The sequence below is a fragment of the Ovis canadensis genome, chromosome 17 (assembly GCF_042477335.2).
Source record: "Ovis canadensis isolate MfBH-ARS-UI-01 breed Bighorn chromosome 17, ARS-UI_OviCan_v2, whole genome shotgun sequence".
Taxonomy (NCBI): Eukaryota; Metazoa; Chordata; class Mammalia; order Artiodactyla; family Bovidae; genus Ovis; species Ovis canadensis.
Window position 1 is genome coordinate 64,692,169 of NC_091261.1, and position 20,298 is coordinate 64,712,466.

A 20,298-nucleotide genomic window follows, 5' to 3' on the forward strand; every position below is an offset into this window, starting at 1 on the left:
TGAAATGTTAGAAATTTCTTTATTATTATTTATTAAGCACCAGCTTAATACTGCAGACATTTCAAATCACCAGGCAACAACTCATTCTTCCCCACCCATCCCACCCCAAATTCTTGATAAAGAGCTCTTCAAGTAAAGACACACGCTCTTCTCTCCTCTGTATAAAACTTTATGAAATAAAGGCAAAGAACTGTGTACATCTTGCTGTGAATGCTGCCCACAGCTGTGAAGCCAGGGTCCACCTGAGGCTGGCTTTATTGTCCAGGTCCTGAAAGACTCTTGTTCATGAACTGTCTCTTCACAAAGCAAGTCCACCACTAACAAGGGGGAACAAAACAAGGAACAGTGGCGGTCAAATCACAGTGCAGGTTCAAGGTAAGATCAGAATATGAATTTACTTAACAAGAAAACTTAATAGTGGTCTGGTAGCCCTTACATTATATAAGCTCTTTGAAGGTACATGTAAAATTTTCTCTTTTTCTTTCTTCCTTTCTCTCCTTTTTTTTTCTGCAGTGACTCACAGGTCACTCAAAATTATGACAACAAAATAAATACATTAAAGCTGTCTCACACAATACCTGTTCTATGGGTTTACAATGCCCCAACCTAAGAACATATAAACAAAATTTCTTATTACAGGTAATTCATTATTCTGTGTGACTCAGGGAACTCCTACCATGTATAAGGTAACAAAGTTAGGCAACACTGCAATGTGAAAACTAAACACCTTAGCATGGCTTAAGGTGGCTACAGGGTAAAAGGTAATTTATCAACTAAATAGGCAATAAAAAGAGTTTTTACCTTGCTGGGTTTATCATTCTGAGGGTCAAAAACTTTCTCACAAAGTCTCAGTCCAGTCTCTTGCCTCAGCTGTTGTAAGTAGGCCCTCATCACCTCTAAAATCAAGAGCAGGTAAAATAAAAAATTATATTTGAGAAAGCATCCCAAATGTGCTAGCTGTTGATTTAGACACTGACCTTGGCAATATTCTTCAACATCTGAACAGGATAAGAAGTAGAAACAGCAGTTCAAATGGTTTTAAGATTATACTCATTTTGGTCGAAAAGGTTCTCTACGTGTCATACTTGTTGCCAAGGATCTTTTGTGAGAGTGACTCTCACAAAGTAGGCTAGTGCATGAGCTAATGAGTCCACTCTCAATCTGTACAACAATCAAGTCAAGAAAAGGAGGCGGGTAAACAGTCCAGTGGAGAAAACAAGGGGGAGGAGATGTTCTTACCATCTTCCTGTTTGTTTGCAGGTTTGGCGTAAATGGCATTCAGCGGAAAACCAGGCTCTCCAGGAATGGGAAAATTAGTGATTCCCAGTGTATACATTTCTTTCTCGCCTTGGCTTTTAGAATTGCACTTAAAAAAAAAATTATATACACAAACGTAGGGAAAAAGGATATAACATTTCAATTTGCAGTTTTTTGGTCTAAGTGGCTAGGTCTGGGGTTCTGTTTTTTGTGCCCTTTTGTAATCTGGTGAAGCCTGTAGGCTCCTCCTCAAACTAACCTTTTAAATGAATAAGATAAAACAGGACTACACAAGAATCCAATTATAATGAAATACAATAATTACAATATTTAAAAAATCAACTTTATGACATAGCCACACATGTGCTCTTTAATGCACTAAATAACAAGACTCAGCAGTGGACCTAACAACTGAATTTTGAAGCAGTAATGAATGCAAGTAAAATTTCAAAATATCTTCAATTATAAATGTAGTATGAAAATGCCACAGAAAGTCACAGGTATTGCTAATGCTACTGTGGGCTGCTGCCTACGTTAATAATCAAAGTAAATGCTAGATTTCAGTTGGAGGTTAGTGAAAAGATGTAATCTTTTCTCCACTCAAGTTCATGCACCCCTGAATTCTATCCCTGGACCCCAGGTTAAGAACCCTTGAGCCATGGGCTTAAAAAAGAATATTTGGTCAAGATTTCTGTCTTGGAAAAATATATGCAAAGCCTTAAAACACCACCATCCTTATCTCCTCATTAGTCAACTACTGTTAAGAGATATACATTTGCCAAAACCTTAAAACACCATCATCCTTCTCATTAGTCAACTACTGTAAGTTTAGACATCTACATTCAGATTTTCCTCTCAAGTCCATGCTCTAAGTCAGAGGAATATTTTCTACTTCTCCTTAAAGACTCAACAAGACTAAACACCTATTGTATTCCTGACAAATGATTATCCAGGCTTAGTTACCTTTTGGAGTTTCTTTAGACACTCAGAAATGTAGAGAGTTATATATATCAAGGTCCTATCAGCTTCATTCTATGGGAAGAAAACAAAACTTAAAAACAGTCCTGAGCAAAATGCAATAACTATTTGCAATAAAAGAATTCAATCTTTGTCTTTTGATTTATTAACTGAAAACTGAGAGCACAGTTATCACAGTATCAAAAATTCCCATTCTCCAAATGTAATCTTCTCAAGCCCTCTGTCTGCTCCTGGGGAGGCAGCCACCAGCTTCCTCTCTGAGCTGTGTGGCTGCCCCTGTTTTTCTCAGCTCCCCTTGCCTTGGGTTCCTGAGAAGCTGTACCAATAACTTCTCCTTCTAGGAAGGAGAGCTAACAAAGCCGCCTGGAAAACCTGAGGTGAACCATATGGCTCGTTAATCTTTAAAAGCCCTTTCACTTCAGGATCTGTGCCGAGAATAGAAACATTTATGACTCTAAAGGAGGAAGCAATTATTTCACAACTGACCTATTCTTGAAGAGCTCCAAAAGTCCAACTTTTGACCTGACCCAAAGGAAAATGTGGAGAAGACAAACGGATGCTAATCAAATGTGGCAGTACTTCAGGTCAAATTTTACACAGAGTTATAATTTTAAATAAACAAACTACACTTTTCCCTAGTTTTAAGAGTCTATGATATTCGAGAGAGAATGAAATGTGGTGGAATTTTAACACAAACACCACACTTAAGACCATGCATTAGATTAGAGATGTCCATAACATCACAGAATGTTTAGATCACAGTTTATTGCCCAAGAGTCTACAAACAAAGATTTCACACTCTGTTGGATTCCAAGGGATTAAAGTTTGGCAAGGAGTTGAAAGAAGCAAAAAGTAAAGGAGAAAAGGAAAGATATACCCATTTGAATGCAGAGTTCCAAAGAATAGCAAGGAGAGATAAGAAAGTCTTCCTCAGTGATCAGTGCAAAGAAATAGAGGAAAACAACAGAATGAGAAAGACTAGAGATCTCTTCAAGAAAATTAGAGATACTAAGGGAATATTTCATGCAAAGATGGGCTCAATAAAGGACAGAAATGGTATGGACCTAACAGAAGCAGAAGATATTAAGAAGACGTGGCAAGAATACACAGAAGAACTGTACAAAAAAGATCTTCATGACCCAGATAATCACAATGGTGTGATCACTCACCTAGAGCCAGACATCCTGGAATGTGAAGTCAAGTGGGCCTTAGAAAGCATCACTACGAACAAAGCTAGTGGAGGCGATGGAATTCCAGTTGAGCTATTTCAAATCCTAAAAGATGATGCTGTGAAAGTGCTGCACTCAATATGCCAGCAAATTTGGAAAACTCTCAGCAGTGGCCACAGGACTGGAAAAGGTCAGTTTTCATTCCAATCACAAAGAAAGGCAATGCCAAAGAATTCTCAAACTACCGCACAATTGCACTCATCTCACATGCTAGCAAAGTAATGCTCAAAACTCCCCAAGCTAGGCTTCAGCAATACGTGAACCGTGAACTTCCAGATGTTCGAGTGGTTTTAGGAAAGGCAGAGGAACCAGAGATCAAACTGCCAACATCCGCTGGATCATGGAAAAAGCAAGCAAGCAATTTTCAGAAAAACATCTATTTCTGTTTTATTGACTATGCCAAAGCCTTTGACTGTGTGGATCACAATAAACTGTGGAAAATTCTGAAAGAGATGGGAAGAATACCAGACCACCTGACCTGCTCTTGAGAAATCTGTATGCAGGTCAGGAAGCAACAGTTAGAACTGGACATGGAACAACAGACTGGTTCCAAATAGGAAAAGGAGTATGTCAAGGCTGTATATTGTCACCCTGCTTATTTAACTTATATGCAAAGTACATCATGAGAAATGCCAGGCTGGAAGAAACACAAGCTGGAATCAAGATTGCTGGGAGAAATATCAATAACCTCAGATATACAGATGACACCACCCTTATGGCAGAAAGTGAAGAACTAAAGACCCTCTTAATGAAAGTGAAAGAGGAGAGTGAAAAAGTTGGCTTAAAGCTCAACATTCAGAAACTAAGATCATGGCATCTGGTCCCATCATTTCATGGCAAACAGATGGGGAAACAGTGGAAACAGTGTCAGACTTTATTTTCTTGGGCTCCAAAATCACTGCAGATGGTGACTGAAGCCATGAAATTAAAAAACGCTTACTCCTTGGAAGAAAAGTTATGACCAACCTAGACATATTAAAAAGCAGAGACATTACTTTACCAACAAAGGTCCATCTAGTCAAGGCTACAGTTTTTCCAGTAATCATATATGGATGTAAGAGTTGGACTATAAAGAAATCTGAGCACCAAAGAATTGATGCTTTTGAACTGTGGTGCTGGAGAAGACTCTTGAGAGTCCCTTGAACTGCAGGGAAATCAAACCAGTCAATCCTAAAGGAGATCAGTTCTAAACATTCATTGGAAGGACTGATGCTGAAGTTGAAACTCCAATTCTTTGGCCACCTGATGCGAAGAACTGACTCATTTGAAAAGACCCTGATGCTGGGAAAGATTGAATGCTTAAGGAGAAGATGAAGACAGAAGATGAGATGGTTGAGTTGGCATCACCGACTCAATGGACATGAGTTTGGGTAAACTCTGGGAGTTAGTGATGGAGGAGGAGGCCTGGCGTGCTACAGTCCATGGGGTCGCAAAGAGTTGGACACGACTGGGCGACTGAACTGAACTGAAATTCCATAATCTAGAACATTATCAAGGAGATTCATTGACATTCCTTGTAACTTGCTCACAGCAGCATCTCAGACAACTTTCCATTTCTCCCTTTCCTCTTCTACCCACTTCCACTTCTCCCTTCCTCCTGAGATCACAAGAACTATGAGGTTGAGGGAAGGGTCCAGGACACAGAAGCATATAAAAAACAGCATGCAAAATTTTTTGGTTTTGGACTCGTACAAAATAGGTGCTTAATGCTGCTGAGTAAATAAATATAAAGAAGTGTGTAGACAAGGGTAAATCTCAGTATAGGACCAAACAATATTAAGCTCTGTGAGCCACAGTCTGTCACAACTACTCAACTCAGCTGTTGTGGCATGAAAGTACCCATAGGTGATATGTAAATAAATGCAAATGGCTATGTTCCAGTAAAATTTACAAAAACATATGGAAGGCCAGATCTGGTCCTCAGACAGTGTCTGCAAAACCACGGTGAACTAAGATTAATATAGAATTAGGCACTGTTCTGGATTTTTAAAATCACACAATCTAATTTCATTTTACTTATTCCTCACATTAACTCTGACTGCCAAGTACATACTATCCCCATCAGAAAACTAAAGCATAAAAATTTTGTACTTTACCTTAATTTCATAGTTTTTGAAGAAGACATTGGCCTTAAAGTAATAGATAGCTTCATCCACAATATCGGTATCTTTTGCTAAGCAGGGTAGGATGGGAGAAAGGCAGAGGATGTTAGCCAAATGTAAAACATAACATTTGAAAAGCTATAAAGAAAAAAAAAAATCAAAGCTCAACAGTCAAGGGCTTTGGAATTAAATAACACACAATCAGGCTACTGAAACAAAGTCTTTAGAATTTCCAGAAAAATAGGCACATGGTTTATTCAGACAGCTTTATTGTCTTTATAAAAATTATACACGCTCATTAGAGAAACAAATGAATCAATACAGGAAAATAAAAAGGAATTGTCACCCTAATCTCGCTACCCAGAAATAACTATGCTCAGCATTTGGTGAACATCACTCCAGACATTTCTCAATGCATTTACAAAAACAGACTGAGACACAGACTAAATTTAATAAACTGCTTTCTTAAAAATATTTGGATTAAAAAAAAGAAAAAAAAAAAATCTGGATGGCCAAAAAGTTCATTCGAGTTTGTCCAGAAGATGTTACAGAAAACCCCAATGAACTTTTTGGCCAACCCAACACAAAGAATGCCATACAATTTTATTTGAACTTACATACTATAGCTTTAGGGGAAAAAACTCTCAGCTGTTCACTTAGGAATGTACTGGGATTCACACATACATCTTTCTTTTTATAAAAACTGACTTCAAATATGTACAATCTGCTCAAGGTGGCTAGAGACTGAGAAAAACCAGAAGTACTATTGCAACAAAGACAGATCTCATTACAAAATTTCTGTGGCTTTTTTTGGCTTTTCCTTTTTTTTATTTTAAAAAGGTCACAATCCCAGGGTCTTGATATCCGGCAGCTGGTTTTAGCAATGTAGAAACGGTTATTTTCATTTCGCAACGCTGACTGCTATCCCTCTCACACAGCAGAAATGCAGAAGCTTTTGTACTCTAATCCAGTTGTCTTTATCTTTGCCCATTCCCCTGCTGGAGAATTTTAACAGAACTCTTTTTTTTAACCCTCCTTTAAAAAAATTTTTTTGGACATGTGCGATCTTAGTTCCCTAACCAAGGGTCGAACCCACACCCCCTGCAGTCTTAACCACTGGACCACCACAGAAGTCCCCCAAAGAATTCTAACTCTAGACTTCTGTTCCCTGTGATCTAGTCTCTTATTTGCTAAAAAAGAAACTTCCTTCTATGATCCCACAGTACTTACAAAAAACAAGCTAGCTCTAGTGTCATGTTGCAGAGGAAGGGAAAGAGGCTAGCTGATAGGACTCAGGCTAGTTGATAGGATTCAGAACATAGAAGAGCATTTGGCATATATAAGGTGTTCAAAAGATATCTGTTGAATGTAAATAACTAGATTAATGCTAACAGTTACTTAGTCCATAGCACAGGCTTGTATTTCTCCATAATTCCAATTCAGTCCTATTCCAGCCCCCTAGGGAAGAGTAACAGGCTACTCTTAACTACAGAAATCATGAAGTTCCAGTTTCCTGCAGTCCCATTCTCTCTCAAGGGCCCAAGAATTGCAAAGGTGGTAATTAAAGTCACTTCACTGGTCGATTAAATCTTCTGATATACTATATGGTATTTTGGCACAATCTGGGAAGTAATCTGGTCAAACACTGATCCTTATTCTTCCTCTGCAAAAGAATAATGTCATTCTTTTACATTATTTTTCCTGTTTTTGGTGGCTTTTTTTTCCATCTCAGAACAAGATTGTGGTGACTCACCAAATTTATTAAGTTTACTGAGCTTTAACTGGTATTGAAAACAAAACTAAATTAAGAGGAAGTCAAGTCAAATAAACTGGCCAGAAGAATGGAGACAGGGTCAGTACAAAATTAGTTATCTAAACTATGGTCTTGGAAACCACAAATGGAACTCAGTGCAGACCCTTCCTGGCTGCAGGGAAACCATGTCTAATATAACACAAATTACACTGTTGGCAGAACATCTCAGAATGTCGTCAGAAGAGTCTCAGATAGTATCTGAAAAGAATGAGGCACTCTGAACAGAGGAAAAAAAAAGCTCCAAAAAAAAAGTGAGTGCCAAGAAAGAAAGCAAAAGATACAAAATTCAGAAAAGCAAGAGAAGAAATGAATAATGTTATACAGGACACTTAAGACTGAGGTATTGGTAAAAACTGGGGTCCTGAAGAATGGACAAAGGAAGTAGATTTAGATAAAGAAAGAGGTTAAAATACGCTTTGTTTTTTCCAGCTTGATGACACAGAAAGGATGGGGACACGATGTTCTATAGAGGCAGCAGCATTAGATTAGTAAGAACTGACAGTGATGATAGGAAGAGTGTTGAGAATTAAGCACATTTCCTCTTCTCTCTCAACAAAATATCCCAGAGAAACTGGCAGCAATAATACAGTTTCCTATTAAATGCAACATCTACCCAAGATCTGAGAAGGTGGAAAGCACAATATCCATCAAGCAAATAGAAAATACAAGAGCAATCTGAGATTTCCCTGATGTGCTAACATCAGAGGGTTTCATACCAAAATGTGAAAATAATGGAAAGGGGTTTTGACTTACTTTCTCTAGGGGCAGGTCCTTTGAACTGACTTCTGATAGGCAATAGTGCCATGTTTCCAATGAGTTTGGTGTCAGGGTCCATGAGGGAAGAGTGGTAAGCCTGTAAGGACAAGCCAGGTAAGAACACAGAAGCAGAAAGAGAGCAAATGTCACTGGGGCAAACAAGTACACTTCCCCAAGGAAAAAAATAATAATTCATCCAAGATAAACTGGCTCATGAAAACTATCAAAGTTTCAGGAATTCTGAGAAAATTTGAGGCAAGCTAATTGTTGAACACAGCCATTATTAAAAATAAAGTTATAGAAATTTTCAATTAAATAAATTATATTAAAAACAAAGGTAATAAATATTTGACACTTTCATTATTTCCTATTTTAAAATTATTTTACCAATGTCTGTGATCTTAAGGTTAGTTATGCCTTTTGCACCTACGGTGGAAACACTGTATGATAAGGTGCTACTGTGCTTTCCTTCCAATTTCACATCTGGTGACAGAACATTGGTAACTGGTGAGGTATTCACACTATAGAAATAGGCAAACACTATATAAATCAGAGGTACCCAGCAACCCAGCTGGTGTTAAAACCACAATCAAAGAACTGGCTCTTCAGCTCTGCCACTTTCTGGTTTTATGCCTTAAGACATCACTTTTCTTCTCTTAGCCTATTTCTACATTTGTAAAATAAAAACATATATACTTGTTTTAAGTGGGTGGATGTGAGTTAGCGGAGAGAGGAAAAAAATCACATTTATGAGAACAATTTATAGGCCAATTTCTAGTTCGGCATTTTACAAGATGTCTGGCTTTTTGTAAGACAACATGGGCCCCAGTCATTTATTCATCAAAAGATTACTAAGTACCTTCTGTGTGCAAGGCATGTGGAGATATTGGCATGCAAGACCAGCCCTGGCTCTGTCAGGTGAATAGAGGAGACAGAAAATAAGTAAGTGATCACAGGGGAGGTCAAGGGTGCTCTTTGTGCACCTGGAATGATGAGTACAAGGCATTAGGGTTCTGGCTTAAAATCTGGCTTTATCAAGATTTACTAGTGTGCTTATGTATTTAAGGGCTTCCCTGGTGGATCAAATGGTAAAGAATCTGCCTGCAATGCAGGAGACCTGGGTTCAGTCCCTGGGTTGGGAAGATCCTCTGGAGGAGGAAATGGCAACCCATTCCAGTATTCTTGCCTAGAGGAGGAGCCCAGGATTCTTGCCTAGGACAGAGGAGCCTAGTAGGACCCATGGGATCCCAAAGAGTCAGACTCAATCGAGTGACTAACTTTAACTTATGCGAAAATGGATTTAAAATGGATAACCAACAACGACCTACTGTACAGCACATGGAACTCTGCCCATTGTAATGTGGCAGCCTGGATGGGAGGGGAGTGTGGGGAAGAACAGATACATGTATATATATGGCTGAGTCCCTTTGCTGTTAACCTTAAACTATCACAACATTGTTAAATCTACTACACCCCAATACAAACACACAACACACACACACATACTGGTGTGTTACACACTAGTGTGCAACTTTGGGCAAGTTACTTAACTTCTCTGAGCCTCAACTTTCTCCTCTGCAAAATGAAAAACCACTAACATATCCACTTCATAATCACTCTGAGGATTAATTAGGGAATAATTTATACAAACTGTGTAGCTCAGAGTTGGCCTGACATGCATCAGGAGTCAAATGGTAGCTATGGGATTCACCAAACCTTAACTATGGTTTACTCCTTTTTATTACCGATGTGCTTCACCTAACGCAGCCCCTTGTCTCACCTGCACTAGCTATGCTGTCTTATTACCTTCATGGCATTTGCCACTATCTTAAACAATCCCCCTATTTTATTCACATTCACAGATTATGTCTCCTCATTAGAATGTAGACTCCTTAAGAATAGGGACTTGTTGGCCTTATTCACCGCTGTAATAGTGCTTTGGCATGCAGCAGATGCTAAACATCACATGTTACTGAACATGCTTTTTCCTCATCTGCAAAATGGAGACCATGATGGTGATAAATCTACCCGTGACTGTCAGAAATTAAGAACAACCAAACCACCATCAATTTTAACTCCTACTCTGATGCACATTAAACAAACATGTGGAAACTAGGCGCGGACCTTGCACCTGCTCTGAGAGCCCTAAACCCAGCGGCTCAGGGGTGGCAGCCACTGCCGGGGCGACAGGGGAGGAGGAGTCAGGGAAGTGGGGTCGGACAGGCGACAGGCAGCATAAGGGACCCGCCTCCAGAGGCAAAGGAGGAAGTGGGCCTACAGGGAAAAAAAAAAAGAAGCCGGGCCCTAGCTGTGATATGAGAAATTAAAAGGGCAGCCCTTGCCTTCACGGCTCTAGTGAGGCTTTGGGAACCCCGCTGGAATCGGGGGGACGGGGACAGGCGCAAAAAGCGATAAAAAGGATCAAGCTTGGAGAGGAGGGGGCAGACCTGTGGCAGTCTCCTCAGCACGCCCCGGGTCTCTGGCCCACTCTGCCATGCCCTGTTCCTCCACGGCCGGCCGACATCCCCGGGCCGCCCTAATCCCACAGAGGCCGGTCCCTCTCCTCTGGCCTTTCCCCTTCTCAGGCCCCTGCTTTCTCTCTGCCCTCCTCGGCCTACTTTTCTCACCGCACGCAAGACTTCTCGCGACTCTCTCAAATCCCCGCCGTCTCCCGACACCCCCACTTTGGCCCACTTACCGGCATTTTGGAGGCGCCCCGGTCTCAAACCCAACGAAGAGAATCTGGGTAGAGATCGGCGGTTCCGGTCTGGCAGCCCGGGCGGGGTAGGCGGAAGTGAGCCGGAAGGGGAGGGCGAGGGCAGGACGCCGCGCTTCCGGCCTCGCAGTATGTGGCTAGCCGCTGCAGCTGCGCGGATCCGACAGGGCACCAGGGGGCGCTCGAACCCTAGGCAGGGGCTCTGAGTATCGCGCCTGCGTGAAGTGTGGGCGAGAATGAGGTTGATTTCGGGGTTACAGAATCCTAGATATATCACCTCTTTCGTTTTTTCTCCAAGACCACCTTTTCAGTAGCATTCCCTGGGTCATCCTAAATTCAGTCCCACTTCACTGCCCTTTCCCTCAGTTCTTATGATTCATGTTTTACTTTTGGGTTTTGTCTCTGTCCATTCGTATGAACGTCAAAAATGCAAGGACTGTCTGTTTTGTTCACTGCTTATATCCCTACACCTGTAACAGGACGGTACAAGGTAAGCATCAATAACATGTGTTGAGTAAGAGAAGGAACTCAGTCCACTGATTTTAAAAAGGAAAAAACGATCACAGAAGGGATTTGTGTACTACTCTTGTGTGATTACGTACTGCGATTCTTTGTGTAATGGTTGAGAAAAAATTGGTTTGAATCCAGCTCCAACATTTATTGGCTGTGTCACCTTGGCAAGTTAACCTCCATACCTCAGTTTCCTCATCTGAAAATGGAGATAACAGTGATTACCTGAGTTTTGTGAGGAAATGAATTGCGTGGAATGTGCTTAGAACTTACATGCCTGGAACATACTAAAAGCTAAGGAATTCTTAATCTTTACCGGAAAGCACCTCAGGTTAAAAGCCAAGTTCACTGCTGCTTCTGGCCATTTCTTTTGCCAGTCCCACAGAAGGAATTACTTTGTCCCACGTTCCCACAATTGATTTCTCATTTATATTTCTGGCCAAATTTTACCTTTTAGGAGGAGACTTCCTTGGTGGTCTCAGATGGTAAAGATAGTCTTCCCTGATCGAGCTGATCTACTGGGCCCTTAAGACTAATTATACACAAGGAAACCTCTAATGAGGGTGACTGTGGGGCTACTTTGCTCCCATCAAAAAAGCCTCCTCTTGTGTGTTAGTCACTCAGTCGTGTCCAACTCTTTGTGACTCCATAGACTGTAGCCCACCAGGCTCTGCTGTCCATGGAATTCTCCAGGCCAAGAATACTGGAGTGGGTTGCCATGCCCTTCTCCAGGGGTTCTTCCCTGGAGAACCCTGAACCCAGATCTCCTGAATTGCAGGCAGATTCTTTACCATCTGAGCACACACCAAACTCTCCATAAGGCTAAATGAGGGAGGTATAGCTCAAGCAGGATGAGGAGGGCAAATGAAAAGGTGTCTTATTTTTCTGACTCTCTCACATGACAGTAACATTAGATCAGGGTGTTTTTGCCCTTTGCATACTCGAGGGCCACAGAAAAAAGAAAAAGCAAGAGATTTCCAAAAAAACATCTACTTCTGCTTTATTGACTACGCCAAAGCCTTTGACTGTGTGAATCACAACAAACTGTGGAAAATTCTTAAAGAGATGGGAACACCAGACCACCTGACCTGCCTCCTGAGAAATCTGTATGCAGATTAGCATAACTGTAAGCAACAGTTAGAACTGGACATGAAACGACAGACTGGTTCCAAATAGGGAAAGGAGTATGTCAAGGCTGCTTATTTATTGTCACTCTGTTATGTATATGCAGAGTACACCATGAGAAACGCTGGGCTGGATGAAGTACACGCTGGAATCAAGATTGCAGGGAGAAATATCAATAACCTGAGATATGCAGATGACACCACCCTTATGGCAGAAAGCAAAGAACTAAAGAACCTCTTGATGAAAGTGAAAGAGGAGAGTGAAAAAGTTGGCTTAAAGCTCAACATTCAGAAAACTAAGATCATGGCATCTGGTCCCATCACTTCATGGCAAATAGATGGGGAAACAGTGGCAACAGTGACAGACTTTATTTTTTGGGTTCCAAAATCACTGAAGATGGTGACTGCAGCCATGAAATTAAAAGATGCTTGCTCCTTGGAAGAAAAGTTATGATCAACCTAGACAGTGTATTAAAAAGCAGAGACATTACTTTGCCAACAAAGGGCCATCTAGTCAAGGCTATGGTTTTTCCAGTGGTCATGTATGGATGTGAGAGTTGGACCATAAAGAAAGCTGAGCACTGAAGAATTGATGCTTTTGAACTGTGGTGTTGGAGAAGACTCTTGAGAGTCTCTTGGACTGCAAGGAGATCCAACCAGTCCATCCTAAAGGACATCAGTCCTGAGTGTTCACTGGAAGGACTGATGCTGAAGCTGAAACTCCAATACTTTGGCCACCTGATGTGAAGAGTTGGAAAAGACCCTGATGGTGGGAGACTGAAGGCAGGAGGAGCAGAGGATGACAGAGGATGAGATGGTTGGATGGCATCACCGACTCAGGGGACATGAGTTTGAGTAAACTCCAGGAGGCCTGGTGTGCTGCAGTCCATGGGGGTGCAAAGAGTCGGACACGACTGAGTGACTGAATTGAACTAGGACTTAGAAGAATTCCCTAAGAAGCCCAGTCTGTCCTCATGTTGTTTGCTGCTGATGTTCTCCTAAGTGCCCCTGTGAGAATTAGCTCACACCAGCAGATTATGGTGCCAAAACCCAACTCTCGCCCCCAGCTTGGGCCCCCAGGCACATTGCTATCAGTTACCCCTGATACCTATGGCTCCTCACACTTTACATCTTTAATGAAAATGGATCAAGTTTGACACTGTAGGCGTACTTCTGCTATCCAGGCCCAAGAATGATTAAAAACTTAACTTGAGTTGCAGGTTTTCTACAGGGACTTGATCTGCATCAGTAGGAAGATCCAACACCAATGGAACCTAGACCTGCTGTGAGGATTAAATGAAAGAGATTCTGCTTTCCATTAGCAGTGTCTGGGTTATTAGCGGGTGCTGGAGAAGTATCTGTTGACTGATTAGCCATTCCCCAGTACCTATCACAAATGAACTTAGAAATACTGAAAATAAACAACTCAATGTGGCAAGTAGGTAAAAAGAAAAAATTATGTCTTTTGCATTTTTGTGTGCATTTGTTATTAAAGCAAAGTATACATTTTAAAAGTGCTCAGAGACTATAAACCACATTTTAAAAAACAAAGTCACTGCCTACATTTTGACACTTGCGAAAATTTACTCATTCAAAAATTTGCCTTAGTTGAGTATTTCAAATTCTGATTGGACAACAGGCGTGTGATGAAAAGTTAGTGCTATTTTTCTTTTATTTATATATATCTTAAGACATAGTTACTTTTTTCATTTTTTAATTACACAAATAATACATTTTCAGTGTAGGAAAACTAGAAGCTACTAATAAACAATGGTCTTATCTCTATCCTTCCAGATTTTATTTCTCTGGACACATAATATATATTTTGTTACAATAATTCCTGTCCCTCAAAAAAAACTTCAAAAATAACAAAGATCAACAGTGAAATTAAAAGTAGACTGGTCTTAACTGTACCCCAGGTCCTAATTTATATTATATATACAAATCTATGTACATTCAACTTCAACTTTTAAAATCTAAATTGATGCTGTTAAAATAATACCAAACGATGCCACTTTAACCAGAAGCACTTTCAGAATACCTAAGAACTTGATTCAGGCATGTTGATGATTGCTGATAAAGAGTCAAGTATTATTTTTTTCATTAAATAAGTAGCTTTCTCTAGCATTCCATCTTCCTAAAAGAAGGTTCTGGCAGTTCAGCCACAAGCTCCTCACACATATAGTTACTTTTTAAATAAACTCTTCATTCATTCTGGTGTTCTTGAAAATATTCGTCAAACATAGAAGAAGACCCATCTTCATGTTCCTGACACCAAGGAAACACAAGATACAAAGTACATTTAATTCAGAACTTCCCTGATGGTCCAGTGGCTAAGAATCTGCACTCCAAATGCAGGGGGCCCAGGTTCCATCCTTGGTCAAGGAACTAGATACCATATGCTGCAATTAAGAGTTCACATGCCACAACTAAAAACGATCCTGCATGCAGCACAGCCAAATAAATAAAATTTTCAAAAAAGAAGAAAATACATTCATTTCTCCTTAGTTAGGCCTAATATGTGCCTACTGTCTTTAAGCAATGCTCTATAAAGAGCTAAGGCCCAGCATCAGCTCCAGGTGTTCTTCACAGTAATCAATAATAACAAAAGGAATGATGGATAGAATGTTTCCAGATATGTGATAAAAGGCTTATGGGGAGTCCCTGGTGGCTCAGACGGTAAAGAATCCTCCTGGAATGCGGGAGACCTGGGTTCAGTCCCTAGGATGGGAAGATTCCTTGGAGGAGGGTATGGCAACCCACTCTAGTATTCTTGCCTGGAGACTCCCATGGACAGAGGAGCCTGGCAGGCTACAGTCCACAGGGTCGCAGAGAGTTGGACCCAACTGAGCAATTAAGCACAGCATAGCAAAAGGTTTATGTCCCATTAGAAGTAAACTCTTACTTGAGTTTACGTTCATGTCAATTCTCAGCTAATGTGCTGGGAGAGGGCCCCACTGACATTTGTGAGGGCAGCCCAAGGCCACTTGAATTTCACCTCCTCTTTGCATACATGCCCAAGCTCTGAGTACAAAGAATTTAACTCAGTAATATGTACTAACTCAATGAAAGGCAGAGTAAAACTGGTATTGCTTGTTTAGCACAGTGCCAATTTCAAAGACTACCTAGAACAGCCTAGCTTACTGCCACCATGAAGATAAAATTTAGACTTGCTGGGATTATGCAGGAGGTCAGAGTGCTGGTAAACACTTTTACAAATAGGCAGTAACACCCCAAACCAGAAATTACCTTTGGTTCTTTAAATTCCAAGTCTTCTCCATACTGGATGGCAAAATCAATATGCTGTAATACAATGTTCATGCTTTCTTCATCTGACTGATCATAAGGCAAAAATCGAACCATGCTGTAGTCATCAATCTACAAGTTGAGGATTTTAGAAAAGGTCATTCTGAGGTATAAAATACTTAATTTTCAAATTATATTTGAGTTTTATAACCATTTACAACTTCTGATTAAAATCAGCTGTGTGTGCGATGTGGGGAGGAGGGACAGACAGAGACAAAACAACAGCAAATCTATACTGATTTTTCTGACCTCGGATCAACTACAACACTTAACTAGACATTGTTTCATAGGCATTTACCTGAATTCAAAAACCACTGGAAATTTCATAAGGACAAAGACAGTTCTGAACTCCTAAAACAGCCTGGAATAATAGGTATGTCACTTAATTTATTGGCTATTGCCAATGACTGCTTCTAAATTCAGCTGCTGACCAGCCAGTCCACAGACTCCCACCCTCCCCCCTTTGCAAGGGACTAGGGTTGGACTGTGCTTTCCAAAATGGTGGCCACTGATTGGATGCTGATAAACACCTGACAAGGCCATTAAAAACAAAACTCAACAACTTCAAAAGCTTACCAGTCCACATATAGCATTAGTCAATTTTTTGAATTTTTTGCTCCTTAAGTCACCTGTAGAGTCATCTAATAAAGAATACATGTCTGGATCTAGAAACCTTTAAAAGTGAGAAAGAAGACATAAATAAAAGCAAGAATAAATCAGGAAACTAGTTTTATAGCCTCACATTTAAATGACTCTTTGAGGGTTCATCTCAGCAACAGAGATGTGATGATAGTGGAAATGAACTCACTTCTCAATTTCCTTTTTGGCTTTCTTACTCAGCAGATCCATTTTCGTCATGATGTTAACTTGAGGAATTTCTAGAGAAATCATAGCACTCAGGGCTGCCAAAATGCCAGAAATAAACTGAAGGAGGAAACAGAAAAGCGAAGATGAATTAACTTTGTATGAAGAAAGTTCCCTGGTCTCTCTGCACAAAAGAGAGGTTTCTGCTCCTCTCTGAGCAAAACTGGCCTAAGTAAAAGAGGGGCTAATTCTAAAGACAGGACATTTCACTAATCAGATTGTTGACTCCTGGTTTCCCAGGGTGAGGATGAGATGGGAAAATGTAGATATAAGCAACAGTGATCACAAATCTCAATTTAGATGATATCTTTAATCATTCCCATCAAATATTCCTTCAGCTCAGTTCAGTCCAGTCATTCAGTTGTGTCCTACTCTGCGACCCCATGAATCACAGCATGCCAGGCCTCTCTGTCCATCACCAACTCCGGGAGTTCACTCAAACTCATGTCCATCGAGCTGGTGATGCCATCCAGCCATCTCATCCTCTGTCGTCCCCTTCTCCTCCTGCCCCCAATCCCTCGCAACATCAGGGTCTTTTCCAATGAGTCAGCTCTTCACATGAGGTGGCCAAAGTATTGGAGTTTCAGCCTCAGCATCAGTCCTTCCAATGAACACTCAGGTCTGGTCTCCTTTAGGATGGACTGGCTGGATCTCCTTGCAATCCAAGGAGTCTTCTCCAACACCACAGTTCAAAAGCATCAAGTCTTCAGTGCTCAGCTTTCTTCACAGTCCAACTCTCACATCCATACATGACCACTGGAAAAACCATAGCCTTGACTAGATGGACCTTTGTTGGCAAAGTAATATCTCTGCTTTTTAATATGCTATCTAGGTTGATCATAACTTTCCTTCCAAGGAGTAAGCGTCTTTTAATTTCATGGCTGCAATCACCATCTGCAGTGATTTTGGAGCCTCCCAAAATAAAGTCTGACACTGTTTCCACTGTTTCCCCATCTATTTCCCATGAAGTGATGGGACCAGATGCCATGATCTTCGTTTTCTGAATGTTGAGCTTTAAGCCAACTTTTTCACTCTCCTCTTTCACTTTCATCAAGAGGCTTTTGAGTTCTTCTTCACTTTCTGCCATAAGGGTGGTGTCATTTGCATATCTGAGGTTATTGATATTTCTCCCAGCAATCTTGATTTCAGCCTGTGCTTCTTCCAGCCCAGCGTTTCTCATGATGTACTCTGCATATATGTTAAATAAGCAGGGTGACAATATACAGCCTTGACATACTCCTTTTCCTATTTGGAACCAGTCTGTTGTTCCATGTCCAGTTCTAACTGTTGCTTCCTGACCTGCATATAGCTTTCCCAAGGGGCAGGTCAGGTGGTCTGGTATTCCTTAGGGGCTACTAATGAGAAGTAAAGTTTGTTTTAGATAGTTCATAAACTAGACAAACCATTATCAGAAAAACAGACGTATATATGCACACATCTGCCTAATTTTTATTCATAAGTAGTACTCTCAAATCTATATAGTATAATTTACCATTTAAATTTTTAAAATACATTATTATAGCAACTTCCTTGGTGATCCAGTGGTTAAGACTCAGTGCTTCCACTTCAGGAGGCACAGTTCAATCCCCTGTCAGGGAACTAAGATCCTGCATGCCAGAAAGCATGGCCCCCCCCAAAAAAATTATAATAATTTAATAATAAGGGATACTAAATAACTCTGGAGTATAGTTTGGGAAATATCCAGAATCAAAAAACAATTAAAGGAGATTGCCATCTGCCTGTACCCATGACCAAAGAATTGATAAACAGATATATTCTCAAACCTTGAATGACTCCACCATGAACTGAGAATCAACAAGAAAAACTCCACAGACTCGAAACTCCCACTGTTCCAGCTGCTGGACCAGCTGTTTCATCACAGGCAGGTGAGTGTACAACTCAATCTGACCTACATGGAGAACATTACAAGACTGTTACAATCAGGACACAAGATAAATTATCAAAGTACAGAAAAAAATTTTGCCATAAGACAGCTGAGAAAATTTAAAAAAAGGAAGTCAACCTCTGTTGGTAATTTGTTCAACTTTTAAGGGGTCTCACAGGCTCTTAAAGCAATCACAATACCAAGAGAATCCCAAGGAAACTATTCAGTTTTATGTAGAAAGTGAGGTTCTTCACACTTCTGTTTTAGCTAATTAAAAGCAAGTATTATGAAGGTGTGTTAGGTTTGGGAATATTCATCAAGTTGTACACTTATGACGTCTGTACTTTTCTGTGGATATGTGTGTTCAATTAAAAACAAAGGGGAAACCAACACAATATTGTAAAGTGATTTCCCAATTAAAATAAAGGAAAAAAAAAGGGAAAAATATGAGAGTTACAAATTATCAAAACTAGGTTAGGCTCAAGTCTAAAATTCATGATTTGGCTTGAAAAGTTGGTATGATCCTTTGCCCCTACCAGTCTCATCTCAGGACACTTCCCTTTGTTTACTGGGCGCCTCAAATCCACCTGGCTCCTTTCTGCCTAAAGGTCTTCAGCCCACGCTTTCTGCCTGGAGCACAGTCTCCCTCGCCTCACCCTATGGCCTGGCTCACATGCTAAGTCAGAAACTCCCACCTCCCTGCTGCATGATGGTCGGTGCTACTCCTGTGAGGAGCCTGTCACAAATATTAAATAATCATTTGGGTGATTTCTGATGTATACTGCCTAGCATTCCCACTTTCCTATGAGCTCCCTGAGGTTAGAGACCATGGCTACTTTGTTCTTTAGGTATTTCCAGTGAACAAAATAAGCACTCAGCAAACTCGGTGAATGAATAAGAGATGATGAATGAGCGAATGGTACTTTACTGCAGCAGGGTTTAGAGCTACGAATGCTAACTTCACTGTCTCCACTGAGGACTGAAAGAGCATGATCTCAAGTAAAATGACACATTCAAATTGCTGACTTACCTGGACAATCAAAAAGGATGTAGTCATCTTCTACATGGCCAAGACAGTTCTCTAGCCAGTCAAAATTATTGGCAAAGTACTCCATGCAAAATACCAATCCTCCATTGGGACCAAACTGCAGAGTACTGTCCTCCATCACGTCATCCACCTCAATCAGTTCTCGGATGTCTGAAAACAATAGACAGGCCCAGAACACAAGAGCATCATCCTCACTGGTGATAATTAATAATTATATAACAACTCACATGCATGAAATGATTTCTGTCCATGGCTATTAACTGTAGTAGTGTCCATGGAAACAAATTAAATACATTTTTGTACAGCCAGATTATGGAATATTGTGCAGCCACAAAAAGAAGTTCTTTTAAGTACTGATGTCATATAGTCTCCCAGGTATACTGTTAAGTGAAAAGTGCAAAACTCTATTAGAATGCCATCATTTGTGTTAAAAAATAAAAGACAAAAATTTACTACGTATACATATATATATACATTTGATTTTACATGCATAGACTGTGGAAAGATACCCCAGAAATTAGCAACACTGGCTGCCTCGAGGGAGGGAAGCCACTTTCCAGGACCCAGAGCTAGGAGGAAGACATTTACCTGAACATTTACTCCTTGTGCCTTTTGCAGTTTGAACAACGTGAATATACATTCAGTTCAGTTCAGTTCAGTCACTCAGTCGTGTCTGACTCTTTGCGACCCCATGAATTGCAGCACACCAG

At 40.5% G+C, this 20,298-nt stretch overlaps 2 protein-coding genes across 3 annotated transcripts in view; both read right to left on the reverse strand.

The window, feature by feature from the left end:
• ARPC3 (actin related protein 2/3 complex subunit 3) lies at positions 1-11,546 on the reverse strand. The gene is made up of 8 exons (XM_069557869.1): positions 11,454-11,546; positions 10,834-11,066; positions 8,133-8,232; positions 5,561-5,637; positions 2,221-2,289; positions 1,240-1,366; positions 802-896; positions 1-317 (listed from the first exon to the last, which is right to left on the reverse strand). Exons 2-8 carry the CDS (start codon positions 10,837-10,839, stop codon positions 255-257), a joined length of 537 nt encoding a protein of 178 aa, XP_069413970.1. The 5' UTR covers positions 10,840-11,066; positions 11,454-11,546; the 3' UTR covers positions 1-254.
• Positions 11,475-20,298, reverse strand: part of GPN3 (GPN-loop GTPase 3) — a 21,854-nt gene continuing 13,030 nt past the window's right edge. Inside the window, exons 3-8 of one of the 2 annotated variants that reach the window (XM_069557861.1) lie at positions 19,571-19,738; positions 18,440-18,564; positions 16,600-16,715; positions 16,368-16,464; positions 15,735-15,863; positions 11,475-11,560 (exon numbers count right to left, since the gene is read on the reverse strand). In XM_069557861.1, the coding sequence (XP_069413962.1) occupies positions 11,534-11,560; positions 15,735-15,863; positions 16,368-16,464; positions 16,600-16,715; positions 18,440-18,564; positions 19,571-19,738 (662 nt within the window). In that variant the 3' untranslated portion in view covers positions 11,475-11,533. Of the gene's footprint in view, positions 11,561-14,127; positions 14,754-15,734; positions 15,864-16,367; positions 16,465-16,599; positions 16,716-18,439; positions 18,565-19,570; positions 19,739-20,298 lie in introns of those variants that run through there. The other variant, XM_069557862.1, reaches the window with a different exon arrangement.